The sequence below is a fragment of the Nycticebus coucang genome, chromosome 3, assembly GCF_027406575.1.
Source record: "Nycticebus coucang isolate mNycCou1 chromosome 3, mNycCou1.pri, whole genome shotgun sequence".
Taxonomy (NCBI): domain Eukaryota; kingdom Metazoa; phylum Chordata; class Mammalia; order Primates; family Lorisidae; genus Nycticebus; species Nycticebus coucang.
In genome coordinates, this window is record NC_069782.1 from 598,510 (window position 1) to 625,756 (window position 27,247).

A 27,247-nucleotide genomic window follows, 5' to 3' on the forward strand; every position below is an offset into this window, starting at 1 on the left:
ACAGTGCTGACCCCCACTGGCCCCTAAGACGTGAGGGCAACGGTGGGGGCTGTGCAGGGAGACAGTAGGGAGGGTCCCAGACCCGCGACCCCCGGGGGCTACCCCTCCCTCCTGGGCAGCTCACTGGGGGTCCTGCGCATAACATCTGGCTTCTACAGCCCCAGCTGGGGTTTTGGGCCAGTCTCTGCAAGTAGCTGCTGTGTCCTGCTACCCAGGTGCCCATTAGAAGGGCAGGGGGCCTCAGCAATGAGGACCCAGAGCCGGTGTCCAGCTGGCACTGGAAGAGTTACCTACCATCCAGCCACCAGGTCTGTCCTTGGCCTGCGTGTTGGTCCACTAGGACTCAGGGCTGTGGCCAGCTTCCTTCCAGGTTCCAGGAGAGGTCCTGTCCCTGCCCCAGGCTTCAGAGGAGCTGCACCCTGATGACCTGCAAGGGTCACAGTTTCCCATGTCCTGAGTCTGCAGGGGCTCCTATTAGGTCTGGCACTGTGGGACCAGGGTGGGCTCCTCCCAAGGCTGGGGTGGCTGCCCCAAGGTCTTGTGCACAGGTGTATCTGCTGGGCTGCCTGCCACCTTCATACAGCTTCCTGAGCCTACAGGGCCTGGCCTGGCCTCAGTGGGGCCTCTGTCTCCTTGGTCACTGTTCCAGCTCCCTCCATCCATTCCTATCCTTTGCTGCTTTTATGCCAGCACTTTGGGGTCATTTGTACCTTCCCCACTATCTCAGCCACATTCACCCAGGAGGACAATGGGTAGTGTCAGGTCTAGAGCAGACCACTGGCTCCACACCACTCATTTACCAGGTGCTGTGCTGATGTCCACCCTGGGCCTCTTTCCCGGCGTCTGCAGTGAGTCTGGCTGCAATTCCCAGCAAGGGGCTTGTGTGGTGGGAAGAGGCTTGGCCTGGGGGTCTGGGATGAGTACAAGGCTCTCTCTGAGCCCTTCTTATATGAGAAAGAGGGCAGTGCCTACTTGCTCTGCCAGTCTCTGCCCAGGGCTGTGGGGGAAACAGGTGTTTCCTTTCCAGGTGTTTTCGTATGAATGGTGGCCAAACAGTGCCCCCTGGGCTTCTAGAACTGCTCTCCTGCACTCACCAGGGCAAGGTGGCCTGTTGGGGGGAGGAAGACACCCCAGGCTTTGGCAGACAGTGGACACTGGAGGAGAAACTGGAACTGCCCTCTAATCCCTGCAGGAGCGACCTAGACTGTGAGGGGTGGGAATCAGCAGGGGGTGGAGCTTGCGTTCTGGCAGGGAAACTGAGGCAGGTCCTTGTGCTTGTGAGGACATGACAGGGATAACCTTAGTTTTCTAAAGATCTTGTTTCCAAGCATGCTTTTGTTTGGGAAGATTCTGCTCCTTGCACACAGCAGGGTGGTACTAAGGATGCCTCAAGAATAGCCAGGCGACAGGGCAGAAAGTACATTCTGACCCTAGGGCCTGGCTGTGCCAGAGACCCCTTGTTTATTGCTAAGAGAAGGGGCTGCTTGAGTGAGCCACAAAGGGCAAGGAGGAGACACGGGGTGGGAGTGGGGCAGAGGAGCAGTGACTAGGGGCCTGTGCTGTGCCAGAGGGTGGCCCCAGGGCCCTTAGAACAGTGAACAAAAAAGGTTTGAGTCATTTTTGCTGCAGAGGGACTGACTCTGTCCCCACCAGCTTTGTGGGGTGGATATTGACAAAGGGCTGGGTTTGATACAGAGCTAGATGAATCATCCCCATCCCAACAGATGCCACTGAAGCAGGCATCTGGGGCAGTGTCCACCGTCTGCCAAAGCCCGGGGTGTCTTCCTCCCCCCCAACAGGCCACTTTGCCCTGGTGAGTGCAGGAGAGCAGTTCTAGAAGCCCAGGGGACGCTGTTTGGCCACCATTCATATGAAACACCAGCCTACCTCTGTTTCCCCCACAGCCCTGGGCAGAGACTGGCAGGGCAGGTAGGCACTGATGTCTCTCTCGTGTAAGAAGGGCTCAGAGAGAGCTTTGCACTCATCCCAGACCCCCAGGCCAAGCCTCTTCCCACCACACAAGCCCCTTGCTGGGAATTGCAGCCAGACTCACTGCAGATGCCGGGAAAGAGGCCCAGGGTGGACATCAGCACAGCACCATGAAGGTAAAGGGTTTGGGCCTATTCAGCCCTTACTTGACCCCCAGAGCCAGCATTGTCCTTTGAGGTCTCTACCCACCTGCTGCCCAGAACTCCCAAGGCTCAGGAAGACATAGGTCTGGGGGTCTGGGGATGAGATGGCAAAGTCTGCCTGGGAGAGGTGGGAGATGTATCCTCCCCAACCTGCAGCAAGGTGTTGGCTTCTGCAGAATGCCACCTGGGCCTCTCCCCACAGAGGGGGTCAGAGTCAGCCCCGCACAGCAGGGTGGTGCTCACTTGTCACACAAACCTCTTTCCAGACAGGACTTGGTCTGAGACCTCCTGCCAGGTTGTGGCCAGAGACAGGGGTGGACAGGGTGGCCACTACCCTGAGCCCTGGTCCCACCAAAGACACTGAGGTGGCCCCATGGGACCCAGGGCCTCCCATATCTGCACCGCTCTACTTGAGCCCAGTGGCCAGCATCCTCAGCCCCTGCCAGACAATGCCAGTTCTATGTCTGGTGACACCTTCCTGCACCAGCAGGGAAGCAGGGCCTACAAAGCAGGCTGCAGGAGTTGGACTTGTCACACTGCCTGGGCCAGGGGGCACTGAGGGACCCTGGGCACCTCCCATGCCGAGCAGAGCCACGGCATACACAGGGTGAGTTGGGACCTGCCACTGGCAGGGGTGATGGGTGTGGGAAAGCAGTCCACAGATGTGTGGGTGTGAGGGGGAAGACAAAAGCTAGGACAAACACTGTCACCTGAGGCCAGCATCACATGAGTTCCCTTGGGTCACCTCAGCTATCATAGGCCACATGTGGAAATGTCTAATACCATGGGGATGCCGTGCTGGGGAGTATCCTGGGTCAGGGTGCATGAACCACACCCTTTATTTTTCTGGGACCTCACTGACCCCTGCAGAGCATCCAAACCCCTGCCCTTGTCCTCTGGGTTCTCACACCCTGTGCCATAACCCACCTGCCTCCTCACTCTGGCACAGGGGCCAGGGACAGCCTCGCCACAGCATGGCCTCTGCTGCCTGGAAACTACAGCAGGGGCTTTGATCACATCCCCTCTCCAACACCCCACCTGTCACAGGAGGTGGCCCCTCCTTGGGGATCTGAGTAACTATCTTTCAGTGGGGGCTGTCTCTTGATCTGTTGGCATTGCCATGCCTGAATAGTAAAAAGACTTCCATTTTAGGGGGGTGCAGTGGCTCACTCACGCAGTAATCTCAGCACTCTAGGAGGGGGAGGTGAGAGGATTGCTTGAGGCCAGGAGTTCAAGAGAAACCTGGGGAACTTAGCAAGACCCTGTCTCAAAAAACAGGTACGTCAGTCTTCTCTGTTAAAATGGGGATACAGCCTCCAGCCTGTGTCCATGTGCCTTGCTTCTAGGTTCAGGCTGTGGTGGCCACTCTTGGCCACTGCGGTGAGGTCCAACATCTTACCCTGAGTACTGGGATGTTGGGGAACCTGCATATGCTAGGAACACCTCAGTGGGGGAATATCTAGGCCTGCTCTGACCTCAGCTGAGTTTACTCTTGTGATTCCTGCCTATGAGCTCCACCCCACCCTTCAAGGAGCCTCCATTCAGACGCTTGGGTCACCTGCTGTGGCCTGCAGGGCATGAGGCTCCAGGACACTCACAGGACCTGTGTTCCACCAACCTCTGGGCCAGGGGCCACCTGTAGAAATGTCCAATACCTGGTCAATCTATGCCTAGACCCCATGATGTTCCCAGCATCCCCAGACAACACAAAGGGTACCTCCACGGGCCCTTGCAGTTCTCTGGGCCCCTAGCAGTACACCTCAGACTGTCTTACACGGCCAGGAAGACTGGTGGGGGGTCGAGTATTTGTCTCCCCTGAGCCTACGAGCCCAGGGGTTTAGGGCCACACCTGAATCATCACCATGTCCTGCTCCATGAGGGACAGCCAAATGCTCCTGCCTCACTGTGGGTGCAGTGGGAGCCTCCCACTCCCTCCTTATACTTCTGGATGAAGGCAACCCCCCCACCATTTCTCAGCACCACCCAGTGAGTTGGGGGACAGGCCTGGGACTTGGGCAGGAGGCAGAGCACAGGCTGTTATCAGAATAACATTTATTGATATGCTCAGTGCTACCTTGTCAACTGTGCCACGTTGCCTCTGTGGCTGAGGTAATGGGGCGTGACCCACAGGGTGCCAGCCTGGGCTCCCACAGGAAGCGATGTGGGCTTCGGCGGTGGCTGGGGCCTGGGTGGGGGACGTGGTTATTGCATTGGACGCCTTCCCTTGCTCACACGTGGCTCGTGCCCACTCTCATGCACTCACACACTCACAGGCTCAGGCTTGTCCTGCACACCTGTGTGCCCACACTGTTCAAGCATACCCTCGTGCACACACCTGCACACTCACCATTCACACATCCCAAGTCTCCTGATGATAAATGTCGTTAGTAACAGTAATCACAGTAAAATAAAACCTATGTCAGGCGACAAGGAGAAAGTGCATGTCTCACTCTGACCCAAGGGGGCATTGCAGCTCCTGCTACGGAGGGCACCAGGCCCCTGCATGGGTGAGGCCCTGAGCACGTGGCCCCAGGCATGGCTGACCCAGCTGGTGCTACGGTCCCCAACTTCCTTTTGGCTTGCCCTGGGCTGGAGCAGCTGAACTGGGGCCTGTGACAAAAATTGACTAAAAAAATAAACTCTTCATCTTGCAGCCCAACCACCCACAGCTGAACGCCTGGTGCAGGGGGTGGGGAGCAGCTCCCTTGGGCCACCACCTGTCCTGCCCCAGCCAGCACCCTGAGGCTGCCACAGGCAGCTTCCCCATCAAGCCAGGCAGGGTGCTGAACCCCCAGGCAAGCAGTGGAGAGGCTAGGGCTGGGGCAGTGCTGGCCGAAGCAGAGGCCTAGTTGAGGCAAAGCAGGGGCCAGCCAGCTGGGCCACACACATTTTGAGGGGCACCCACAGGCCTCTCAAAACTCTACAGTACTCACGACTGTTCTGGGCTCGTCGAAGGTGGCGATGAGGATCTGCTGAGGGGCAGGGATGGTGATGAGGTCGCCCATGTCCTGGGGCACCCGGGGAATCCCTTCCTCCTCCTCCCGGGCCTCATAAAGCGTGTTGATGTGCAGCAGAGGGTGAGTGGCGTTTCGGCTCAGGATGGTGAGGGGCTCGGCCTTGCCCAGGCCAGCTGGTGACAGAGGGGCTGCAGCAGGGGCCACAGGGGGCGAGCAGACGTGGAAGGGCCCCCCAGAGGGAAGCCCTGCCAGGGATGGCTCTGCTGGGTATGGGATTTCCTTCTCAGGTAGCGGAGCCTCTGCAAACAGCCGAAAACACAGGCATCTCACACAGTGGCCCACTGCCGCCCTCCTGGTGCCCACCCAGGGCAGGCTGGTGCGAGGGTTGAGGGGTGGTCCGTGACACCCTGCAGCCAGCAGCCAGCCTGGGCCAAACCCAGGCCGGTGCCCATTTGCAGACCTTCCTCCAGGGGGTGCTGTCTGCCTGGGACCTTTAGTCAACCATGTGGAGCCAAGGGAGAGTGAAGGCTGTCCCTGCTTTGGTCTTCCTCACTTGCTCCTCAGGGTTCTCTGGGGTCCTACCTGGCCTGTGACTCACTTGTGTACCCTCTCACCTGCCTGCCCTGCCTTTTTTTTTAATTTTTTTTTAGAGACAGAGTCTCACTTTGTTGCCCTCGGTAGAGCCGTGGCATCACAACTCACAGCAACCTCCAGCTCTTGGGCTTAGGCGATTCTCTTGCGCCTGCCACAATGCCCAGCTATTTTTTTTGTTGCAGTTTGGCGAGGGCTGGGTTTGAACTCGCCACCCTCGGTATATGGGGCCGGTGCCTTACTCATTGAGCCACAGGCGCTGCCCCCCCCCTTTTTTTTGAGACAGAATCTCACTATATTGCCCTCGTAGAGTGCTGTGCCATCACAGCTCACAGCAACCTCAAACTCTTGGGCTTAAGTGATTCTCTTGCCTCAGGCTCCCAAGTAGCTGGGAGTACAGGCGCGGCTGCAATGCCCTGCTATTTTTTTTGTTGTAATTGTCGTTGTTTGGCAGGCCCTGGCCAGGTGCGAACCCTCCAGTCCTGCTGTACGTGGCTGGCGCCCTAGCCACTGAGCTACAGCACCAAGCCTACCCGTCCTGCTTTGATCAAGCCAGTTCCATCCTTAACCTTTTTTAGGGTTCCGGTTTAAAGGCGCCCTCCCCTCCCTGGCACCCTGCACAGGCCCCCAGCCCCTACCTTGGGTAGGTGCTGTGGCCAGGCCCAGCCCACGCTCTTCTGCCTGGGACAGGAAGCCTCCTTCCTGGCTCCGTGAGGTGGGCAGAGCAGCAGGCACCGCCTCAGGCTTGGCCTTCTTAGTGCCCAGGATGTAGGGGTGCACGTCTAGCGAGAAGTGGCGGGCGTGCTTCTTGTCGGGGGCAGGGGGCGGCGTGGGGCCCGCGTCGCCCCCGCTGCCCTTGTAGTGGTGAGCCGCCCGCGCGCCGGCGTCCAGCAGCGGGGCGATCAGCGTGTCCGTGGCCGTCTTCCTGCGCACAGGCTTGGGCTTGTCCGCCTTGCTGTTTTCCACGCGCATGATGGCCAGCGGCTCCTTGAAGGGCTGGGGCAGCGGGTTGCTGGTGGGGATCCACTTCATCTTCTTGCGCGGCCGCTTGACCACAGGCGGCTCTGCAGAGCCGTCGGGCTCCGCGGGGTTGGCGCTGGGGTCCACCGTCTGGATGCCCGAATCGCGCACGGTGGGCGTGGCGTCGTGGTTGGACTGGGCCAGCGCGGCCAGCAGCTGGCGCACCACGTTGTCGTACATGAGGTCGCTCTCGTTGGTGATGAAGTCCAGCCGGTTGAGCGACTTGATGTGGTCGCGGTTCTCGTTGCAGAACATGGCCAGGATGTTGATGTCGCAGAACTGCGAGCGGCGCCACTGCCGGCGGGTCTTGATGCCCACCTTGTGCAGCTTGTCGAAGATGAAATTGCTCTTGCGGAAGATGAAGAGGTGGATGAGGTTCACGAGGATGATGAGGTTCATGAAGCAGAGCAGCACGATGTCCACGCCTGCGATGATGCGCTGCAGCTGCACCGAGGGCAGCTTGCAGCTGACGCGCACGGCCAGCCCCCCCGCCGCCGGCCCGTCGGGGGACGCGCCCAGCGCGCAGGTGAACTCGTTCTGCTTCTGCGTGGCGTAGTAGGTGCACAGGTAGGAGATGGGCAGCACGCTGAGCAGCAGGATGAGCAGGTGCCGCGCCAGGTACAGCTTGGCCAGGAAGTTGCTACGGCCCCGGCGCTCCAGGTACTTCTCGAACAGATTCTGCTCGGGGCTCTTCTCTTTCTCGGCGTTCTCGATGATCTCGCGCCGCTCACGCTCCGTGATGCCGGGCCCCTTGGACTGGATCTGCTTCTCGATCTTGGGGGCCCGGCCCTCTGCCGCCCGGTGGTAGCAGTTGTCGATCTCCTGCAGCAGGAAGTTGAGCTCGGAGGTGAGGCGCGTGGAGGCCAGGAACTCCCAGCCCAGCGCCGGCACATACATGATGGCAGCGAAGGCAAGCAGCGCGTAGGGCAGGAACTTGTGCTCAAACAGTGACGGCCACAGGCTGGCGTCCACACCGGGCAGCGCATCCCGAAGCTCTGTCCAGCAGTAGCCACGGGCGTACAGCGCCTGGTCGCGGGTGAAGTTGTGCGGGGTGTAACAGTAAATGGGTTCCTCTGGGGGGCAGAGAGGAGACAGGGCTGGGGCAAAGGGAATGGGTGGGCTGCTCACTTCCTCCCACACAGCTGCTGGCCTTGTGCAAGGCCTGCTGCTCCCCAAAGGCAACCCCCTCCCCCAGTTCTCAGGCTGGCTTCCCACCCGCCACCCCCATGTCCTGCCCATGGTGGGGTAACCTCTACTAGCTGTCAGTTCCTCCAGGCCCCAGGAAATGACCAGAACCACAAACCTCACAGGTTGAGTCTCTATGCAGGTGTCCCAAAGACCTGTGTGCCCCTATGGTGCATCTTAGAATGGGTACAGGCGAAACTTACTAAAGGCAGAATACAATTGTCTACATACAATAACTAAGAAAATGCCATAAAGGCTACTTGGAAGTTTGATGAGAATTTTTCAGATTGTATATGAAACCAGCACATTGTACCCCTTGATTGCACAAATGTACACAGATATGATTTAACAATAAAAAACAAATATGGATTAAAAAGGTTTTTAGATGTATATGAAATATTAAGCAAATGAAATATAATGCCCTAAATTATAATACTTTATTATCGAAAAAATAAAAGTTCTTTAAAAAACAAACAAACAAACAAACAAACAAAAGACCTGTGTGCATGGAAGCCAAGTACTAGAGAGGACCTGGACAGGCCACACCCCTCAGCCAGGGTCCCTCTTCTAGGTCCCGTCCGCTGGGCTCACACTGCCCTGAGATGCCTGCCCTCTTTGAGGAAGAAGGTTGGCTTGGACAATCCTACCTGCCCAGAGAGTCTAAGGCAGCACATCATCTAGGAAAAACCAACATAGGGCTGTCTGCCCTTCAGGGGTGTCCCGTAGGACCCAGTCATTGTCCTGGGAACCCTGGATCTTGAAGACCCTTCAGCAGCAGTACCAGCCGCTCACGTGGAGCAGAGACAACTCCAACCTACAGGACAAACGGTTGTTCCTGAACTTTGTGGCTTTTCCCACACGTCGGTCTGCTCCTATACAGATACAATGGGCAGCAGCCAGTGGCCAAAGAATGTTGTGGACACTGGGGCCCTCACCCTGCTCAGCCATGCACTGGGCCTACATTTTACTTTTTTTTTTTTTGAGACAGAGTCTTATTATGTCGCCCTCTGTAGAACGCTGTGACATCACAGCTCACAGCATCCTCCAACTCTTGGGCTTAGGGATTTTCTTATTTTTATTTTTATTTATTTATTTTGAGACAGAGCCTCAAGCTGTCGCCCTGGGTAGAGTGCTGTGGCATCACAGCTCACAGCAACCTCCAACTCCTGGGCTCAAGCGATTCTCCCGCCTCCACCTCCCAAGTAGCTGGGACTACAGGCGCCCGCCATAACGCCCAGTTGTTTTTTTTTTTTTTGTAGAAACAGAGTCTCACTTTACTGCCCTCAGTAGAGTGCCATGACGTCACAGGACTCACAGCAACCTCTAGCTCTTGGCTTACGCAATTCTCTTGCCTCAGCCTCCCTCCTCATCGTTTTTTTTTTTTGCAGTTTCTGGCCGTGGCTGGGTTTGAATCCACCACCTCCGGCATATGGGGCCAGTGCCCTACACCTTTGAGCCACAGGCACCGCCCTTGCCTCAGTCTCCCAAGCAGCTAGGACTACAGGCACCCTCCACAATGCCCAGCTATTTTTTGGTTGCAGTTTGGCCGGGGCTGGGTTTGAACCGATCACCCTCAGTATATGGGGCCGGCACCCTACTCACTGAGCCACAGGTGCTGCCCTTAAGGGATTCTCTTGACTCAGCCTCCCGAGTAGCACACGCCACAGCGCCTGGCTGTTTTTTGGTTGCAGTTGTCATTGTTGTTTAGCAGGCCCAGGCTGGGCTCTAATTTGCCACCTTCAGTGTATGTGGCCAGTGCCCTACTCACTGAGCTACGGGTGCCAAGCCTGCATCTTACCTTTTAAGGCCTCTCCAGGGTGGAACTAGAAGGCTCAGAGGCTGAGGCCAGGCTAAGCCCATGCGCCCACCCTCTTGGTGTCCACAGGCCCAGCCCCACCCCACAGAAACAGAGACCAGGGAGCAGCCTGTGCCGCATGCTGGGAGACCAACGCTCACCCTCAATGACGCACAGGGCCCCTGTGTAGGAGCTGGGGATGGGCCCCCATGGCCTCCAGCCCCATGCGCCCCAATGGCCCCAGCTCTTGGGAGCCTCAGCCCCTTGCTAACCTAGCACAGAGCCCCTGTCTGCCACTGCCCATGGCACCCACCAGTCTTTTTTTGTTTGTTTCTTTTTTCAGTTTTTGGCCGGGGCTGGGTTTGAACCCTCCACCTCTGGCATATGGGGCTGGTGCCCTACCCCTTTGAGCCACAGGTGCCGCCCGAGTCTTTTTTTTTTTTTTTTTTCTGAGACAGAGTCTCACTTCTGTCACCCCTGGTAAAGTGTCATGGCATCATAGCTCACAGCAACCTCAAACTCTTGGGCTCAAGTGATTCTCTTGCCTCAGCCTCCCGAGTAGGTGGGCCTGCAGGTGCCTGCCACGATGCCCGGCTATTTTTAGAGATAGGGTCTCATCTCCCCATCTGTCTGGCAGCAGGAAGGGAAGTTTGAGACCCTGAACACTTGCTCGGGGTGTTGAACTCGTGAGCTCAAGTGATCTGCCTGCCTCAGCCTCCCAGAGTGCTGGGATTACAGGCATGAGCCACCGTGCCTGGCTCACCCACTAGTCTTGACAGCTCTCGCAGCAGGGGTTCATGGGGAGTTTGGGTTGGGCCTCAGGTTCACCAGAATGTGGCCCAGCCAAGGACAGCCTTGGGGTAGTGCCCACGGTTGAGTTCTCACCCTGGAGAACGTCTTGGGCACTTGTGGACAGTCCAGAACAAGCTCTGCTTGGGAGCTGGAGCTGGGGCTGGGGCAGGAGCTCTGGGGTGTCCACAAGAGGTGATAGGCAAGGTGGGGTGGAGTCCTCAACAAGAAGGGCTCAGAGGAGAAAACCGGAAAAGGCAAAGGAAATCAAGTCTCTTGGTTGAGAAAATGGCCTTTTATTTACTTATTTTTTGTCCTTACAGCCAAGCCCAGGGGTCTGTGGGGAAGAGTACAGGGCCAGGTTTGACTCTTGTCACTAACCTGGCTGGGGTGCACCCTTGCTGGGTGTGGGTACCCAGTGCGGGTGGGTGAGGCCCTGGAACCCCTGGCCTAGGCCCTGGGTCCACAGGGGAATGGGAAGAGGGCTTCTTGCTCTGGGGCATGGGGTGGCCTGTCCCTCTAGGCTGGGTGAGAGCAGAGCCCTGCAGCCCCCAATGTGCCTCCTGTGCTGCTTCCATGTGGACGGGGTGTGGGGTTCCCATTTGGACTCTACTGCCATGTCCCCATCTGTTTGGCAGCAGCAAGGGAAGTCTCTGATGGGCTCTCAGACCCCTGATTCCTCATCTCCTCAATCAATGATTTTAGCATGGCTCTGGAGGCGAGATGTGCCCAGGGGCATATCTAGCAAGGCTCCCTCCTCCCTGGACAGGCCTGTAGCTGCAGAGGTGCACAGCGCTCCTCACTGCCACAGCAGGGTGCTGCCAGGCCTTGTACTGGGCGGGACAACAGTGGAGGCTGCTGGGCTTCAGGAGACCCTAGCCCAGACAGCAACTGCCATGGGGCCTCTAATCAAGGACCCGCCTCTGGGATCTCCCAGGGATGGCAGGGCCCTGCCCACCTGATAGGGTGCACTGGGTAGAAGGAGCCACCCCCAAGGCCCCTTTTCATAGGAGGACAGTGCTGCATGGACCGCAGCCAATAGGGGCTCAGAAACAGAGGATATTTGGCTTCCCAGCCAAGGAGATGGCTCAGCAGCCAGGTGCCCACATGGCCTGTCCACCCAGGGTCCTCCAAGCCCATCACAATGCCGCAGAAAGGTCAAAAGAGCCAGGGCTATCTTCCCGAACACAGCCTCAGGGAAGAGCAAATCTGAACTGTCTGGGCATAATCCACAGGGCCAGGCCTCAGGAGAACCCTTGTCCTCAACAGCATATGCTAAGCCATGCTCTGGGTTGGGGTCCTACCAGGCCCAAGCACATCTCCACTCCTGTGCCTGTCTGGCCTCCAGCCTGTTCCCACGGTGCAGCCCACACAGGGCCCCATGGCTCCCTCTACCGCTGTTCCTCTCCATCTGGGCAGTGGGGATGCCCCCAGGACCCCCTGGCTCTGCACAGGCTGCTCCTCCTACTGGCCAGACCTGGTTACCCCCAGGCCATTACTGCTGCCTCCTTGATGCTTACCCAGGGAAGCCCTGACCCTCCCGGGCTCCCACGACCCTGTAGGCTTCCAAATGGGGTGCTGTAGCCAGTGGGATAATGGCTGGCAAAGATGTCCCCGACCTAGCCTCTGGAACCTGAGGCTGCATCACCCTGCACGGGAAAGGGGCAGATGTGATCTGGGTTACAGACCTTTTTGGACAGATGACCCTGGATTCTCTGGGTGGGATGGGTTAGGTGGTGAGAGGACAAAGAGTGAAGAGGTGAGGACAGCAGGGGGAGGCTCCTTGCTGCCACTTCGAGGTTGAAAGAAGAGATTGGAGGCTGAGGACTAGGTAGCAGTTCCCCCAGAAGATCCAGCAAGGTGCGGCCCTGCCCACTCTGGGACAGCAGCCCCACTTGAGGCTTATCTCAGGTTTGTGACCTGCTAAGTTTGTGTAATTGTTCTGGCAATCATAGGAGGTTAACCAGGGCAACTGGCACTTACTAGCTGCCTCCTCTGCATGCTAGGTGTTGAAATAGCTCCCTATCCTGGCACCTTAGCTGGGGACCTTCAGGGAGAGGGCTGACTCTCTGGCCACAGAAGAGGGTGGATGGAGGGGCCCCCAGCTCTTCCTGAGGGGGAGAGGGGTCTGCACTCCTCACAAGCCCACTCTGGAGACCCTGGGACTTGGCCGTTGACCTGGATGGTACCACATCCTGACAGCAGCCGGCCCAACACTCTCAGGACCCCAAGAGGACCCAGCCTGTGCAGTTGTGTTCATACTCCCCGGTGCTGTGAGACACCTGCCTTCTTCCTTGAAAAAGGGCTGAGCTAGGGAGAACATAGCTCTGGCACTGCAACTCTGCTGTGGTTGGAAACATGGGCCAATTCTATCAGGAAATATCCCAAATCATCTGGCTACTCCAAAGAAAGGAGGTCCCCTGAGGGGCTGAAGAACCTGGTCACCCATTCTCCCTGGCTGCAGGTCTGGGCTCTGCGAGCCTGGATGGGCTCCACAGCTAGGTGGGTTCTTGGGTCGGTACCTGCCCACTGGTCTCCTGGGGGAGGCACAGTGTCTTCCAGAGCCTATCCTTTTCCCGGCCAGTTCAGCGCTCTGGGGGATGGGGCCACTAGTGCCTTGATGGAGAAACCTACTGGCACAGAGGGCCTGGCCCTCCTGAGACGGTGCGTCAGGCTCCAGAATCTGGTCCAGCCCCAGACCAGGCAGGCGCCCAGTGTCAACTGTGGCTGACCATGTGCCCACCCAGCCCTCTCACCACAGCCCTATGGATGATGGCATGTGGTTGCCCACGTGTCCCCATGAACAGACCAGGGCATACAGCAAGGATGCCAGCAGTGGGTCCCCAAGAAGCCTCCCCATGTCGTGGAACAGCTCAGCCAGGCTGAGAGCAGGGCTTGGAAAGAAGGGCCCCAGCACTCACCGGCCACAGCTCTGCACCTCTCCCTGGGCTCACACCCTCACAGACATGGTTCCGATTTGGGGCCTAGGGAGCAGGGTCTGCACCTCCCAGAACCCGGCACCTGAACTTCTGACCATACCCTTGCTAATCTTAACTCAGCCCAGCGCCCCCCTGAGCCCATAAGGCCCCTGGAGTCTACCCTGTGGCCAACTTTCTCATGTCGGGGGGTAACCTCACCCCAAGAGTTGACTCATAACCCAGGGACCTGAGGGGCATCCTGGTTCTGAGTGAGGCGCCAGGGGAAGCTCCTAGGACACTCTGCAGCACCCCAGGGAGCCACTGCCCCGTCCAGCGCTGACTGAAAAAGCAAGAGAAGCAGCTGATGCTTCTAGAAACACAGAGGGGATATAGCACTGTATGTGGACTGCTCATCACCAGGGTAGTGGGCTAGGGACACCTCTACCAGCCCCTGGCTTTTTCTGTGACTGGAAATGATTTCCTCAGGCAAACCTTAGTCCCACCGGGCAGGCACAGTCCACAGGGCAGTTTCAGAACCTGGAGATTTGGGCAGCGGGTACCAGCACCCACAGACCCTGCTCAGAAGAGCTGCCTGAACTTACACTCGCAGCACAGGGAAGAGCCAGGCCCGTGGGACGCAGTCAACACAGACACATCCATGTGCAAATGCAGGTAGAGTGTGAAGGCAGCCCACAGAGACCAAGGACACATCAGGACCAGGATGAAGGACACACTTGGGGAGACCCAAGCAGCCCTGGCACAGTTGGACACCTCTCGTGTGATGAGCTGGACCCAGCAGAGTAGGAGTGCTCACAAGGGGTCTGGGTCCACATGTGCACCCACATCCAAACCCACCCTAAGTTTGAACCGTGTCCCCTGCAAATTATAGAGATCATCCTGGGCCAGCCTGTGACTCATCTCTAAGAAAAGGGATTTGGACAGAGACATGAGGAAGATACCCATGTGAAGACGGAGAGTCTGGGTCCTGTGGCCACAAGCCCAGGGACACCAAGGACTGTGGCAGCCACTACAATCTGAAGAGGAGGAAGGACTCTCCCTGGAGCCTCTGGAGGGCCTTGCCAACACCTTGATTTTGGACTTTAGCCTCTAGAACAGCGGTTCTCAACCTTCCTAATGCCACGGCCCTTTAATATGGTTCCTGTGGGTCATGACCCACAGGTTGAGAACCCCTGCTCCAGAACTATGAGACAGAAATTTCTGCTGTTTCAAGTCACTGAGTCTGCGATACTTTCTCACCACAGTCACTAAAGGAAACTAACTCAGGGTCTGCTGGCCTCGAGGTGACCCCAGCCCCACTATGATCCTGAGTGTCCAAGGGGAGAGACCAGCAGAGGAGGCCTCCTCCACACCCACGATGGACTGTCCAACCCTGATATGTCCACCCTCAGGTCTGGTGTCCACAGATCACAGGGGACACCTAAAGATAAGGCATCTGAGGTTCATAAAGAACCAACAGCAACACGGTGTCTGCCAATGTTGCTCAGAGGCTGAGGGGACAGCATGTGACCCCCTCGAGGGGGGTCACAGGACCTCAACAGTCCCTCTCACTGCACGCTGGCTCTGCTGGGCCACAAGCGCAGCCCATGGGTACCTGGACTGCCAGGGAGGGTGAGCCCCTAAGAGCCCCCTCCTCTGGTGTTGCTGGGGCATTGGGAGGCCCTCTAAGAGGACTCCTACAGTACCCCCCTCACCTCACCAGACTGTGTTCTGCTGACCCATACCTCAGTGTCTCCTGACCTCCCTTTGCCCATCCCTCTGCCCTGGCCCTGTCCCACCCTCTCTACTCAGGGCTCCAGCTCTAGGCACCCCACCCCTGCCCATCAGCCAGAGACCGCTCCACCCCCCTCCTACCCACTGCCTGCCCAGGGCGCCTGCCCAGCAGTACTGGCTCTTCTCTTCCTTCTAAACATCTGGCTGTTCCTCCAATCCTAAGACTCTGCTGTGACATTCTGAAGGCCAAACCCCACATCCCCTTGGCATCTGGGATGGACAAGACAGGTCCAGGACAGGCCTAATCCCGCTGCAAAGCTCAGGGAAGGAAAAACAATAAAACAGAAATGGGGGCCTGGGAGGTGGTCCCAGCGACAGGGACACCTGCGAGGGTGGGGGCGGATGGGGAAGGCCAGGCCACTGGGGTTAGCAGGCTGGAGAGGCCGGGTGGCTGCTCGGCGCCCCGACACCCGCGCCCCCCCCTCACCTGCGAAGTTCTTGGTGAAGACCAGGGTGACCAGCAGGATGGGGACCAACACGGTGCCGATGGTGACCACGCGGTCGAACGGCAATTCCAGCTTCAGCTGCAGCAGCAGCGCGGCCAGCGCGCCCGCCTTGTCGTCCTGCGCGCCCGGCAGGATCAGCTCCCGCAGCTTCTCGCCCGCCAGCAGCGCTGTCGCCATGTCCGCCGATTGCTCCAAGAGGTGGTGCATGGGGGGCGGGGCGGGGGCGGCCCGCGGGGGGCGCGGGCGGCGGGCGCGGGGCGCGGGGGCGGAGCCGCGTGGGGCGCGGGGTGGGCCGGGGACACGAGGCAGGCGGGGCGAGGGCAGGGAGCTGAGGGGGTGATGGGGAACGCCGGGGGCGAGGGAAGCGGGCACGTGTTGGGGCGGGGGGCGCTCTGTCGCTGCCCCCACGGGCAGAGGACAGGGGGGCAGGGGGCTTAGGTCCCGCCGCCGCCCTGGCGGCCGCCCGCCCGCCTCCGCCGCAGCCCCGCGCCCGGCGTGTCCCTCTCGCGGGGGCGGCGGCGGGACCCCCGCCCGGGGCGGAGCGCGGCTGCGGTCCCTGCCTGGGGCCGGGCGGCCCGCTCCCGCGCGGGGAGGGGCTGTTTACCTGCGGCAAGTCCGCGGCGTGGCTCCGCCCCCTGCCACGCAGATGCGGCGCTGCGATGACTTGGCAAAAACCGTTTAAAATTAAATTAGTGACTGGTCCCTTTTCCTCTGGACTCCGGGGCAGGGCGGCCGGGGTTACGTTCGCCCCAGGCGTGTGAGGGGGTGGAGGGCGGAGATGGCGACGGGGACTGGAGTCCAAGGAGTCCATCCACTGTGCCGCAGCCCCGGCCCAGTCCGGGGGTCCCGGAGTTGCGTCTGGCGCTGGGGGAGCCGGCACCGCGGGCGCGAGGCGGCCCCCAGGTCGCGTCCATATCGCTCTGACCCCCACGCCATCAGATCTGAGGTTTTCTGTCCGTACCCCCAGTTCCCGACGGCCGCCTTTCCCGCTGCCCCCTGGGGACAAGTGGGCACCAGCCCTGATCTGGCCGGCTGTCTGCACGACCCTGTGGTTCAGCGACTTACTTCGTGCGGGTCCCCTTGTCCCTGCATACGTGCACCATCTTTATAAAACATTTAGTGTGGTTGGGAGTTTTAATTCAGTCATTCAAGAAGTCTCGAGCCCCAATCCTTATGGCTGTGGGAGAACCGTTGGGAACATGGCTCTGAATCCTCCCTGGCCTGAGGAGGAAGTGTCCTCTGATGTACTGTGATGTGACTCCCCTGTCGCCCTGTGTGTATCTGAGCTAAGACACCACCTGGCTTCCAAGAATGTTGCTGAGGCAGCCCAGTACGTCCAGTACCCATCCTCCTCCCCGCCCAGGGTAACCCAGTCACCTGGGAAAACACTGCGCACAAAGTGCTTCTAGGAGCCAAGGCCACAGATCTCGGTGCACGTGAAGAGCTGTGATCCCAGTTATCTACAGAGCTTCGTACTAGCGGTTTCTGCCTCTCAGCAGAAGCTACCCTCTCTTCTTCGTGCACCAACCTGCCTGTCTTGGAGGTAATGGGCAGGACTGTGTCATGAGGCACCGGACCTGAGCTGGGCCAGCTCCACAGCCACTTCAGGCAGCTGCTGGTCCATGTCGGCCTGTAAGGATGGCAGGCACAGACCAGGTCAGACCCTGACTGCCTTCTCTGGGCTACAGAGAGAGTGTCTGTAGGGGGCATTTCCTGTTGTGTTCCCCAGCTGCTGCTGAGCATATTTAACCTGACAATCTGCAGCTCAGGTTTGGGACAGTGTGGGACTTGCCATGTCAGCCCTGCCCTGCTCCTCCAGATGTCTCAGGACCCATCCTCAGTGCCTGGGGGTGTGCATCTCCAGCCCTGCACTGTTCAAGGAACCACCCACTTATGCACAGAGCTGCTGTCCATGTGGTACAGGGATGGCCACTCTGGGGCAGAAGGGATGGGGAGGGGGGTTCCAGCACAGTCCACCCAGCTGTACCCTCTTGGAAGCAACCCAGGCCCAGGTGAACCCTGTGGCCTGAGGCTCTGTTGGCTCAGGTCAGAGTAGAGGATGGGGCCCTCTCTAACCACTGTAGCCAACAGGAGCCAGAGCTAACACAAAACCTTGGTAGTCACCCACACAGGTGCACCTCAAGGTAGAAAGGCAGCTGGGGTTACTTGGGCATTTATTTCAGAAGTGGATGGCAGTGACTGCCTAGTGCCAAGAACAGGCCAGCTGGAACCAAAGTATAGCAGGAACAACTCAGACTGACCCCATGGCCCTCTCCCACATATACGGCCCCACCTATAAGACAAAGACAGGCCACAAGAGTCACAGGACAGATAGGAATGGTGACATGAGCTAGGTCAGGTGGAGCTCAGGGATCCTTAGGGAAGGTACACGGTGGGTCAGTCACTGTAGATCAACCGGGCATCCAAAGTTTCTCTGGACTCGAGGATCCTAGCATTGCCAGACATCCGGGGACAGGGCAACACTTAGGCACAGCTGCATGTGGAAAAGCAGACAGTTGGGATTCCAGCTGGTTCCTTTGCCAGTGTGGGTTTTACAGAGGTACCGATTTACCCCTTAAGCTGCACAGGGAAGGGTGATGCTGATACCAAGTGTCCAGAAGACAGGGGCCACAGCAGTCCAGGAGGCAGGATGAGCTGAAGGGGCCGGCCTGGGAGCTGAGGCTGTAGCAGGTGTATGCAGGGGTCTGGGGGACACCAGGGGAAAGGCAGAAAGCCCATCCCTCGAGAAGACAAGCAGTGGTGCTCACCTCTGCAGAGACTGCAGCTCAGGAGGTAAGTTGCATCCTGTGTAAACACCATGGGTGATGCTGTACTCTAACAAAGCGCCAAAACAGGGGTCCTGGGAGCAACAAAAAGGAGCCTGGCATTAGTTGAGTGAAGGTCCCAAACCTCCTGGGGGCAGTGCACCTGTCTCAAAGGCCAGTGATAGCCCACAGTGCCTGTGAACTCACTCGCACAAGAACATGAGGGTTTCCCAGCACAATCAGCAAAGCTTTGGGTCTGGTGATTGCAACGTTAAATCTTTTTGAGTTGGACAAGAAACCCAAAAAATAACGATCATCTTCAAATCTATCTTCATTTGACCGTACCTAAAAAAGGACAAAAATGAATAAAAATAGTATTTTAAGTTTTTTGTGGGCATGATAAATGAAAACATTTAGAAATCTTAAACAACAGTATGACTGCATTTTTGGTTCAAAGAGCAGCAGGGTGTGGCAGGGAGCAGAGGGGAGCAGCCTCAGCACCTCCGTCTGCAGGCCCAGAGATGCCCCCCTTCCTCTCCCTGCCCCCACTAAAGGGTTACTTCCAGATGGTAGGGTTTTGGTTGATTTTTTTCTTTTTAATTTTTTTTTTCTTTTTAATTTCAGTGTGCTTGTTCATTCTTCTTTGTTTGAAGTACTCCTTTTTTGTTGATTTTCTTCTTTCTCCTGCGGTGCTGGCTGTTTTTGATGTTGTTAGTAGAGACGGGGTCTTATTCTGGCTCACTGCTGCTCATATGGGTCTTGAACCTCTGAGCTCACGCAATCCACCCACCTTGGCCTCCCACAGCGCTGGGACTACAGGCGTGGGCCACCACGCCCGGCCTGGTTGATTTTTTTTGGTATATAAATTTTCTATACTATCTGCAATTAATATGTATTGCTCAATACAAGATACTGCAACTTAAAATAAAGAGCAGAGTCTAGAGAGTTGGATTAATTTTTTTCTTAGTGGCACCACAGCTGCCGTGGTGCAGCTGGTTGCCTGCCCTCCTGACGTCTGCCCGCTCCTCTCCTGTCTTTTGACATTCTGCCTCTTCACCATTCTGTCCTGGATCCCTTCCTTTTTACTCCTCTGTCTCCTGATCTTTGAGTATAATTTTTAAAATAACTTCCTATGGTTTCTCCTTACGATGGTGCAGGGACATAGCAGCTCCATCCTGCACCTGCCCTTCTGCCTCCCAAAGGACCCAGAACCCCAACACCAGGTGACTTCAAGCACACTGTTTGTCCCTACTAAAAACAGGATACCTACAGTTGAAATGATGATAACCAAATATTCTTGCCCTTGAAACTCCTCTACTGATCCAACCTTTATATCCATTAGATCGACATTTCGCAGAAGGATTTTGATTTTCTCCACCTTCAAAACAGATTAAAAGATTAAAGATGACACTGCAAATCTGACCAGTTCTTTCACACCCAAGTACAACAGTGCTTTTCACGCTGCACCCTATTTCTTCAAATCTAAATTGATGAGAACACAAATCCTCATTTTAGATCACTTGGGGAAAGGAGTCAATATTCATTAGGAGAGCCAAGTTTCATAGGGGAAAATCTTCCCTCTGCCTGCAAGCACATGGCAAGGATGGAGGAAATACATTTGCTGACAAGTGAGAGGTTGAGTGCTTGCTGCTTAAAATTGAGATGAGTATCTTGGTGGACAATGCCTGAACTCACAGCTGATGCAGCCCCGGGATGCTGACAGGTTGCTGTGGCCAGGACTGCAGGGCCCAAGCACAGAGGCCCATGGTGGTAGGGCCAGGCCGAGATGGGAAAATGATTTGAATCCAGGAGTCTGAGACCAGCCTAGGCAACACAGTGAGACCCTCTCTCTAAAACAAAAAATTAGCTAGGCGTGGTGGCAGGTGTCTATAGTCCCCACTACTTGGGAGGCTAAGGAAGGAGGACCCTTTTAAGCCCAGGAATTGGAGGCTGCAGTGAACTGTGATGCTTGTGTCTGGGCTGCAGAGCGAGAGCCTGTCTCTATAAATAATTAAGTGGATAAGGAGACAGGGCTTTAAATCAAGTATGTTTTAGACCTTTGGAGACAGAAGAATAAATCCACAAGAAAGACAAGTAAAATATAAAAAGGATCAATTTGAAATCTCAGAAAAAAAGTATTGAATAAAATAAAACTCGATGGATGGATGAACTGCTGAGCCACAGAACCAGGCAGCCTGCTGAGCAGGTGTTCACCCTGAATGCAGTTCTCAGGGGCCACCCAGACAGGTGAGAGACAAACACCCAGAGGCTAGAGGGTGGACTCGGAAGTTGGACATGTGCCCACCAGCAGCTCCAGAGCAGAGACTGGAGGGGCCATGGGGGCCTGAGGAGGGAAACTTAACATTGTCTCTGCTATACAACACCAAGAATAAGGGAACTAAAATTATGGAAAAAAGACATTACTTAAAGATAAATTAAAATTAGGCAAACTGTAGATGCCTCGCATGCTCAGAAAATCCACCAAAGACAACACCCAAGCAATTTTTTTCTTTGTTTTTCTTTTAGACAGTCTCGCTATGTCGCCCTCAGTAGAGTGCCATACTGCACAGCAACCTCAAACTCTTGGGCTTAAGCGATTGCCTCAGCCTCCCAAGTATCTGGGACTACAGGCGCCTGCCAACGCCTGGCAGTTTTTTTGTTGCAGTTGTCATTGTTGCTTTAGCAGGCCCGGACTGGGTTCAAACCTGCCAGCTTTGGTATACGGCTGTGCCCTGCCCACTGAGCTATGGGTGCCACCACAACCTGAGAAATTTTATGCTTCAAAAGCTGCTGGTGACAACAGTGAAATCCCAGGAGGCTCAGGTCTGGGGCTCCCTCTCTGGGTGGTGGGCAACATTCAGAAGCCAATGACTCCATGAGCCCTCCTGAGGCTGGACATGCCAGGAGACAAGCAGGTCCAGAGCAGAGGAGCAAAGCCCAGCCTGAGGCTTCACAGCCTGGCACTGAGCACAGCTGCTGCCTAACTGCTGGCCAGCCAATAAGCTGCGCAGACATAGGAGTGACCCCTGGAAAGCCAGGCTTAAAAAATAATAATTAAATAAAACTCAACAGGGACATTAGCTGTCACCTACTACGAGGAGAGACATTACAGATTTAGTTCTAAAATCAGGTAATTGCTAAACAAAGAAAACAAGAACAACAAAGCAACAACAATCTCCTGGGGGGAGGTTATCATAATCCAAATTTATTAGAATATATTTTCTGAAATTCCTAGTTTTGAACCAAAGATTATAAAATATGCGAAGAAGGCCAGGTGCGATGGCTCAAGTCTGCAATCCCAGCACTCTGGGAGGTCAAGGTGGGTGGACTGCTTGAGCTCAGGAGTTCAAGATCAGTCTGAGCCAGAGCCAGACCCAGTCTCTAAAAATAGCCGGAGCTTGGCGCCTGTGGCTCAAGCAACTAAGGCGCATATACCTGAGCTGGTGGGTTCAAATCCACCCCGGCCCGCCAAACAACAATAATGGCTGCAACCAAAAAACAGCCGGGCATTGTGGTGGGTGCCTGTAGTCCCAGCTACTTGGGAAGATGAGGCAGGAGAATCACTTGAGCCCAGGAGTTGGAAGTTGCTGTGAGCTATGACGCCACGGCACTCTACCCAGGGTGACAGTTTGAGGCTCTGTCTCAAAAAAAAAAAAAAAAGAAAAAAATAATAGCTGGGTGTTGTGGTGGGTGCCTGTAGTCCCAGCTACTTGGGAGGCTGAGGCAGGAGGATCACTTGAGCCCTGGAGTTTGAGGTTGCTGTAAGCTGTGATGCCACAGCACTCTACCAAGGGCAACGCAGTGACTGTCTCAAAAAAACAAAAGTAAGATAAATACAAAAAGATCCATAGCTAGACACATTATAGAGAACTATTGAAGCCCAGAGGCAAATGCTGAGAGCAGTGTGTGCAGAAGGGCAACTGCTCATCTGTAGTCAGGGCCCAGGAGGCAGTGGGGTGATGTGCTCAAAGTGCTGAGAATAAAACACAACAGATACCAGCCAAGAATTCCACACAAACCTACCCTTCAAAAAGGACACAGAGGCTGAGCTTGGTGGTTCACGCCTGTAATCCCAACACTGGTAGGCCGAGTGGATTGCCTGAGTTCAGGAGTTTGAGACCAGCCTGAGCAAGACCACCACTATTAAAATAGAAAAACTACCTGGGTGCTGTGGTGGTGCCTATACTCCCAGCTACACAGGAGGCTGAGGCAGGAGGATTGCTTGAGCCCAGGGGTTTGAGGTTGCTGTAAGCTATGAAGCCTCGGAACTCTAGCCAGGGAGGATAAGAGTGAGACTCCGTCTCAAAAACAACCCCCACTCCCACAAAAGTTCAAAGACATCCCTGAATTAAACCCAGATAAAGAGTTTGTTGCTTTGATTTAGGAGAAATACTCAAGGCGGCCTTAGTCTCAAACAGTGTAATAGTAACTTTTTTCTTTGATCTTATAGGCCAAGGATTATCACTCATTTCCATCTGAAAGGATTTCTTACAATATTTACCACCTCAAAAAAAAAATAGCAAGAGATTTAAGAAAGGCAGATTGGTCACTTAGTTGGGAAAAATAAAATATAAAAGACTGGTACTCGGGAACATGAATATGTTTGCACCCAGAGATAGCCCAGCACAACTGCGGAACATACCTGGGAACTCTTCGTATCCACAGCCAGGCCATGCTGTGCCACAGACGGCCTTACAACCTAACTGTTGAGAGGCAGGGCTCCTGGTGTGAAATTGCCTTAAATCCAATTAGCTATATGACACTCAGCAAATTACTTACCTCCTTCAGGCCTTTGTGATCTTCTCTTTACCCTCAGAACTGAGCGCTGCCCTCGGGAGGTCCCTTATGGAGGGCACTGGACGTCAGCCGTGTGCTCAGTAAGAGTGTGTCATGACTGCCTATGGGCTCAATCTTTTCTTCTACTTTGTGGGGGTTTCTCTCAGATGCTGTTTTGTGGTACGTATGCCAAAGGGAGACACTCCAGCAGGACTGTGGTCTGTGAACCTGGCATGGCCTGTGCCTGCGCCCTGGCATAACCCCAGAGTTGCCACTCTCAGCTGGCAACTGAGAGTGACAGATAATGTCCCTGTTGAGTTTTACTTATTATTTTTTAAGCCTGGCTTCCCAGGGGTCAGTGACCTCTGTGTCTGTGCAACTTATTGGTATTCCTGAGAGTAGCACCTGAGGGCCAGGAATTATCAACGCCCCTATAATAACATGATGGTCATATGATATGAGAACTGTCCGATTCAAAATGTAATAGCCCCTGCCCCCCACTGGTTTATAGCCAGGGTTGGCAAACTTTTTCTTTTTTTTTTTTTTTTGTAGAGACAGAGTCTCACTTTATGGCCCTTGGTAGAGTACCGTGGCCTCACACAGCTCACAGCAACTCCAACTCCTGAGCTTAAGCGATTCTCTTACCTCAGCCTCCCAAGTAGCTGGGACTACAGGCGCCCGCCACAACGCCCGGCTATTTTTTGGTTGCAGTTTGGCCTGGGCTGGGTTTGAACCCGCCACCCTCAGTATATGGGGCCAGCGCCTTACCGACTGAGCCACAGGCGCTGCCCAGCAAACTTTTTCTTAAAGGGCCAAATACCAAGGATTTTAAGTAGTCCTTATGCTGACTTCTAAAATGTCACCATTTAGAAATATAAGAGCCAGGCTCAGCGCCTGTGGCTCAAGCAGCTAAGGCTCCAGCCACATACACCTGAGCTGGCAGGTTCAAATCCAACCCGGGCCCGCCAAACAACAACTACGGCTCAACCAAAAAATAGCCGGGCGTTGTGGCTGGCGCCTGTAGTCTCAGCTACCTGGGAGGTGGAGGCAAGAGATTTGCTTGAGCTTAGGAGTTGGAGGTTGCTGTGAGCTGTGATGCCATAGCACTCTACCCAGGGCAACAGCTTAAGGCTCTGTCTCAAAAAACAAAACAAAACAAAACAACAACAAAAAAAAACAGAAATGTAAGAGCCATTCTAGGCTCTGGGCTGGAGCAAGCAGGCAGCTGGACCTGGCAGTCAGCTGTCATTTGTTGGCCTCGCATGTAGACCATCACTTAGGTGTGGTCCTGCTTCTTTAGAAACCTATTGCTCTTCAAATGGAGCCTGTTGCTGCCTCTCACAGACCCCAGGGACTGTGGAAGGGCCACGGGGACCTCTGAGAACAAGGCTGTCTGAGCACGAGTACCTGCTTCCGGTAGGGCGTGATGACGCCAATGTTGCTAGCAGACACCTGACTGGAGACACTTCGGGCCAGGAGGCAGCAGTAGCGCATGACCTGGACAGCCTCAGCAGGGTTGAACCACGATGGGCTTCTCCCTTCACGTGCCTCGTTGCCCTGAGTGGATTGGAAGAGAAAACATCATTTATGCTACAAACATTTGCCAAGGGCCAATGGCCATGGAGCTGAAGTAGGTGCCAAGAACAGGACAGGACAGCAGACCCTGCTCTAATGCAGAGCTTACATCTAGTGGGTCAGGTGTCATCACAGAACTGGCTGGAGGACCCAGGGGAGGGAGGAGGGAAGGGCTCCTGGAGGAGGCCAGCTTGTGCTCATATAGAGTGTACGGGTCTGCCTGCAAAAAGCTGTGTATGCTAGGGGAGCTGTAGAGCCTGGGCAGGTAGCAGCACAGTATGCCGGGTGGGAAAGAATGCCAACTCGGCTGACCCCAGGGGGCCACAGCGAGAGCAGATTGGACAGCCAAAGAGGAGGCCACAGCCACGGCCAGGCCATGGCAGCTGCAGTGAGGCCTGGTCTCAGGTCAGGAGCTGCCCACTCACTCAGCCATGGGGCTGGCACTCTTGGCTCACCCTCAGCTGCATCTGAAGCACCGTTTACTCTTGGGTCCTTCCTATCTGAGAACAGATGACACCCCTCATCTCCCAGACATTCTTCCTTCCTTAAAGACCATGATGTACTGGCATAAAGACAGACATGCAGACAAATGGAGAGGAATAGGATAGAGAGCCAAAGTAAACACTCACATCTGTGGTCAAGTGACTAGACAAGGGTGCCAGGACCATTCAATGGGGAGAATAGTTTTGAGACAGAGTCTCACTCTGTTGCCTTGGGTAGAGTGCCATGGCATCACAGCTTACAACAACCTCAAACTCTTGACCTCAAGTGATCCTCCTGCCTCAGCCTCTTAGAGTGTTAGGATTACAGGCTTGAGAATAGTAGGAGAATAGTTTTTCAACTAATGGTGCTGGGAAGACTGGACATCCTCATGCAAAAGCATGAAAATGAACCACACCTTACACCACATATTAAAATTAATTCAAAATGGATCAAAGGACAACGTCTGTAGCTCAGTGAGTAGGGAGCCAGCCACATACACCCAGGCTGGTGGGTTCAAACCCAGCCCGGGCCAGGTAAAACGACAATAACAACTGCAACAACAACAAAAAATAGCTGGGTGTTGTGGCAAGTGCCTGTAGGCCCAGCTACTTGGGAGGCTGAGGCAAGGGAATCACCTAAGCCCAAGAGTTTGAGGTTGCTGTGAACTGTGACGTCATAGCACTCTACCTAGGGCAACAGCTTGAGACTCTGTCTCAAAATAAAAAAATGGATCAAAGACCTAAGCATAAGGCCTATATCTATGGAACTCTCAGAAGGTCCCCAACACTGGATTTGGCAATGCTTTCTTGGATATGAACCAAGAACATATCCAATCAAGAGCATATCACTGGCAGGAACAAAATAAAGACTACATCAAAATAAAACATTTCTGTGCAAAGGTCAGAGTCAACAGAATGAAAACATAACCTACAAAATGGGAGAGAGCATTTTTGAATCATACAAGGTCTGACAATTAAGTCTGTGAACTCATTCTAGAAAAAGTGCTGCATACCTCCTTGCTGAATATCACTATGGTTGCCTTTGAAGTCCTCCCTTGGGAAGCTGTGCACCAACAGTAGTGCCTAGTCCACCCTTCAAAGTAACTTGGGAACTCTTTTTCTGGAATGGCCATCAGAGCTGTTGTCATATTACCTTTGATGTCCTGAATGTCATCAAAATGTCTTCCTTTCAATATTCCCTTTATCTTCAGATAAAGAAAAAAGTCACTGGGGGCCAGATCAGGTGAGTAGGGAGGGTGTTCCAATCCAGTTATTTGTTTACTAGCTGAAAACTTCTTCACAGACAGTGTTGTGTGAGCTGGCACACTGTCCTGATGCAAGAGCCATATAAGTTGCAAAAAGTTAGGGTGGTTTTTGTCTTGTTCATACAGCCTTTCCAGCTTTTCCAAACAGTAAACTTGGTTAACTATCCAGGTGGTACAAATTCATAATGAACAACCCCTCTGATATCAAAAAATGTTATCAAAAGCCAGGTGCTGTAGCACACGCCTATAATCCCAGCACTCTGGGAAGCCAAGGTGGGTGGATTGCTTGAGTTCAGGAGACCAGCCTGAGCAAGCGCCAGACCTCATATCTCTATAATAACAACAACAACAACAACAACATAAAAACAACTGGGAGTTGTGGCGGGCACCTGTAGTCCTAGCTACTTGGGAGGCTGACGCAAGAGAATTGCACAAGCCCAAGAGTTTGAAGTTACTGTGAGCTATGACTCCATGGCACTCTACCCAGGGTGACAAAGTAAGACTTGTCTCAAAAAAAAAAAAAAAAAATGTTAGCAAGATTGCTCTGACTCGGGCAGCGCCTGTGGCTCAGTCGGTAAGGCGCCGGCCCCATATACCGAGGGTGACGGGTTCAAACCCGGCCCCTGCCAAACTGCAACTAAAAAGTAGCTGGGCATTGTGGCGGGCGCCTGTAGTCCCAGCTACTCGGGAGGCTGAGGCAAGAGAATCGCTTAAGCCCAGGAATTGGAGGTTGCTGTGAGCTGTGTGAGGCCACGGCACT

The 27,247-nt window shown here is 55.1% G+C and overlaps 2 protein-coding genes across 2 annotated transcripts in view; both read right to left on the reverse strand.

Moving 5' to 3' along the window:
- Positions 1 to 326: 326 nt before the first annotated feature.
- PANX2 (pannexin 2) lies at positions 327 to 16,187 on the reverse strand. The gene is made up of 4 exons (XM_053584445.1): positions 15,606 to 16,187; positions 6,319 to 7,773; positions 5,066 to 5,388; positions 327 to 427 (listed from the first exon to the last, which is right to left on the reverse strand). The coding sequence occupies exons 1-4, from the start codon at positions 15,829 to 15,831 to the stop codon at positions 404 to 406; spliced, it is 2,028 nt and encodes a 675-aa protein (XP_053440420.1). The 5' UTR covers positions 15,832 to 16,187; the 3' UTR covers positions 327 to 403.
- A 1,615-nt stretch (positions 16,188 to 17,802) lies between these two features.
- Positions 17,803 to 27,247, reverse strand: part of MOV10L1 (Mov10 like RISC complex RNA helicase 1) — a 58,374-nt gene continuing 48,929 nt past the window's right edge. Inside the window, exons 23-27 of the mRNA XM_053586548.1 lie at positions 24,573 to 24,722; positions 19,660 to 19,767; positions 18,597 to 18,734; positions 18,393 to 18,484; positions 17,803 to 18,118 (exon numbers count right to left, since the gene is read on the reverse strand). Of these exons, the coding sequence (XP_053442523.1) occupies positions 18,109 to 18,118; positions 18,393 to 18,484; positions 18,597 to 18,734; positions 19,660 to 19,767; positions 24,573 to 24,722 (498 nt within the window). The 3' untranslated portion in view covers positions 17,803 to 18,108. The remainder of the gene's footprint in view (positions 18,119 to 18,392; positions 18,485 to 18,596; positions 18,735 to 19,659; positions 19,768 to 24,572; positions 24,723 to 27,247) is intronic.

Bases quoted from the DNA above. Each gene is read 5' to 3' on its own strand.
- PANX2 (XM_053584445.1), bottom strand. From the start codon at position 15,831: ATGCACCACCTCTTGGAGCAATCGGCGGACATGGCGACAGCGCTGCTG. The intron at 7,774-15,605 runs GTGAGGGGGGGG...TCTGCCCCCCAG, and splicing joins CTTCACCAAGAACTTCGCAG to AGGAACCCATTTACTGTTAC. The intron at 428-5,065 runs GTGAGTACTGTA...TGACCCTTGCAG, and splicing joins TCGACGAGCCCAGAACAGTC to GTCATCAGGGTGCAGCTCCT.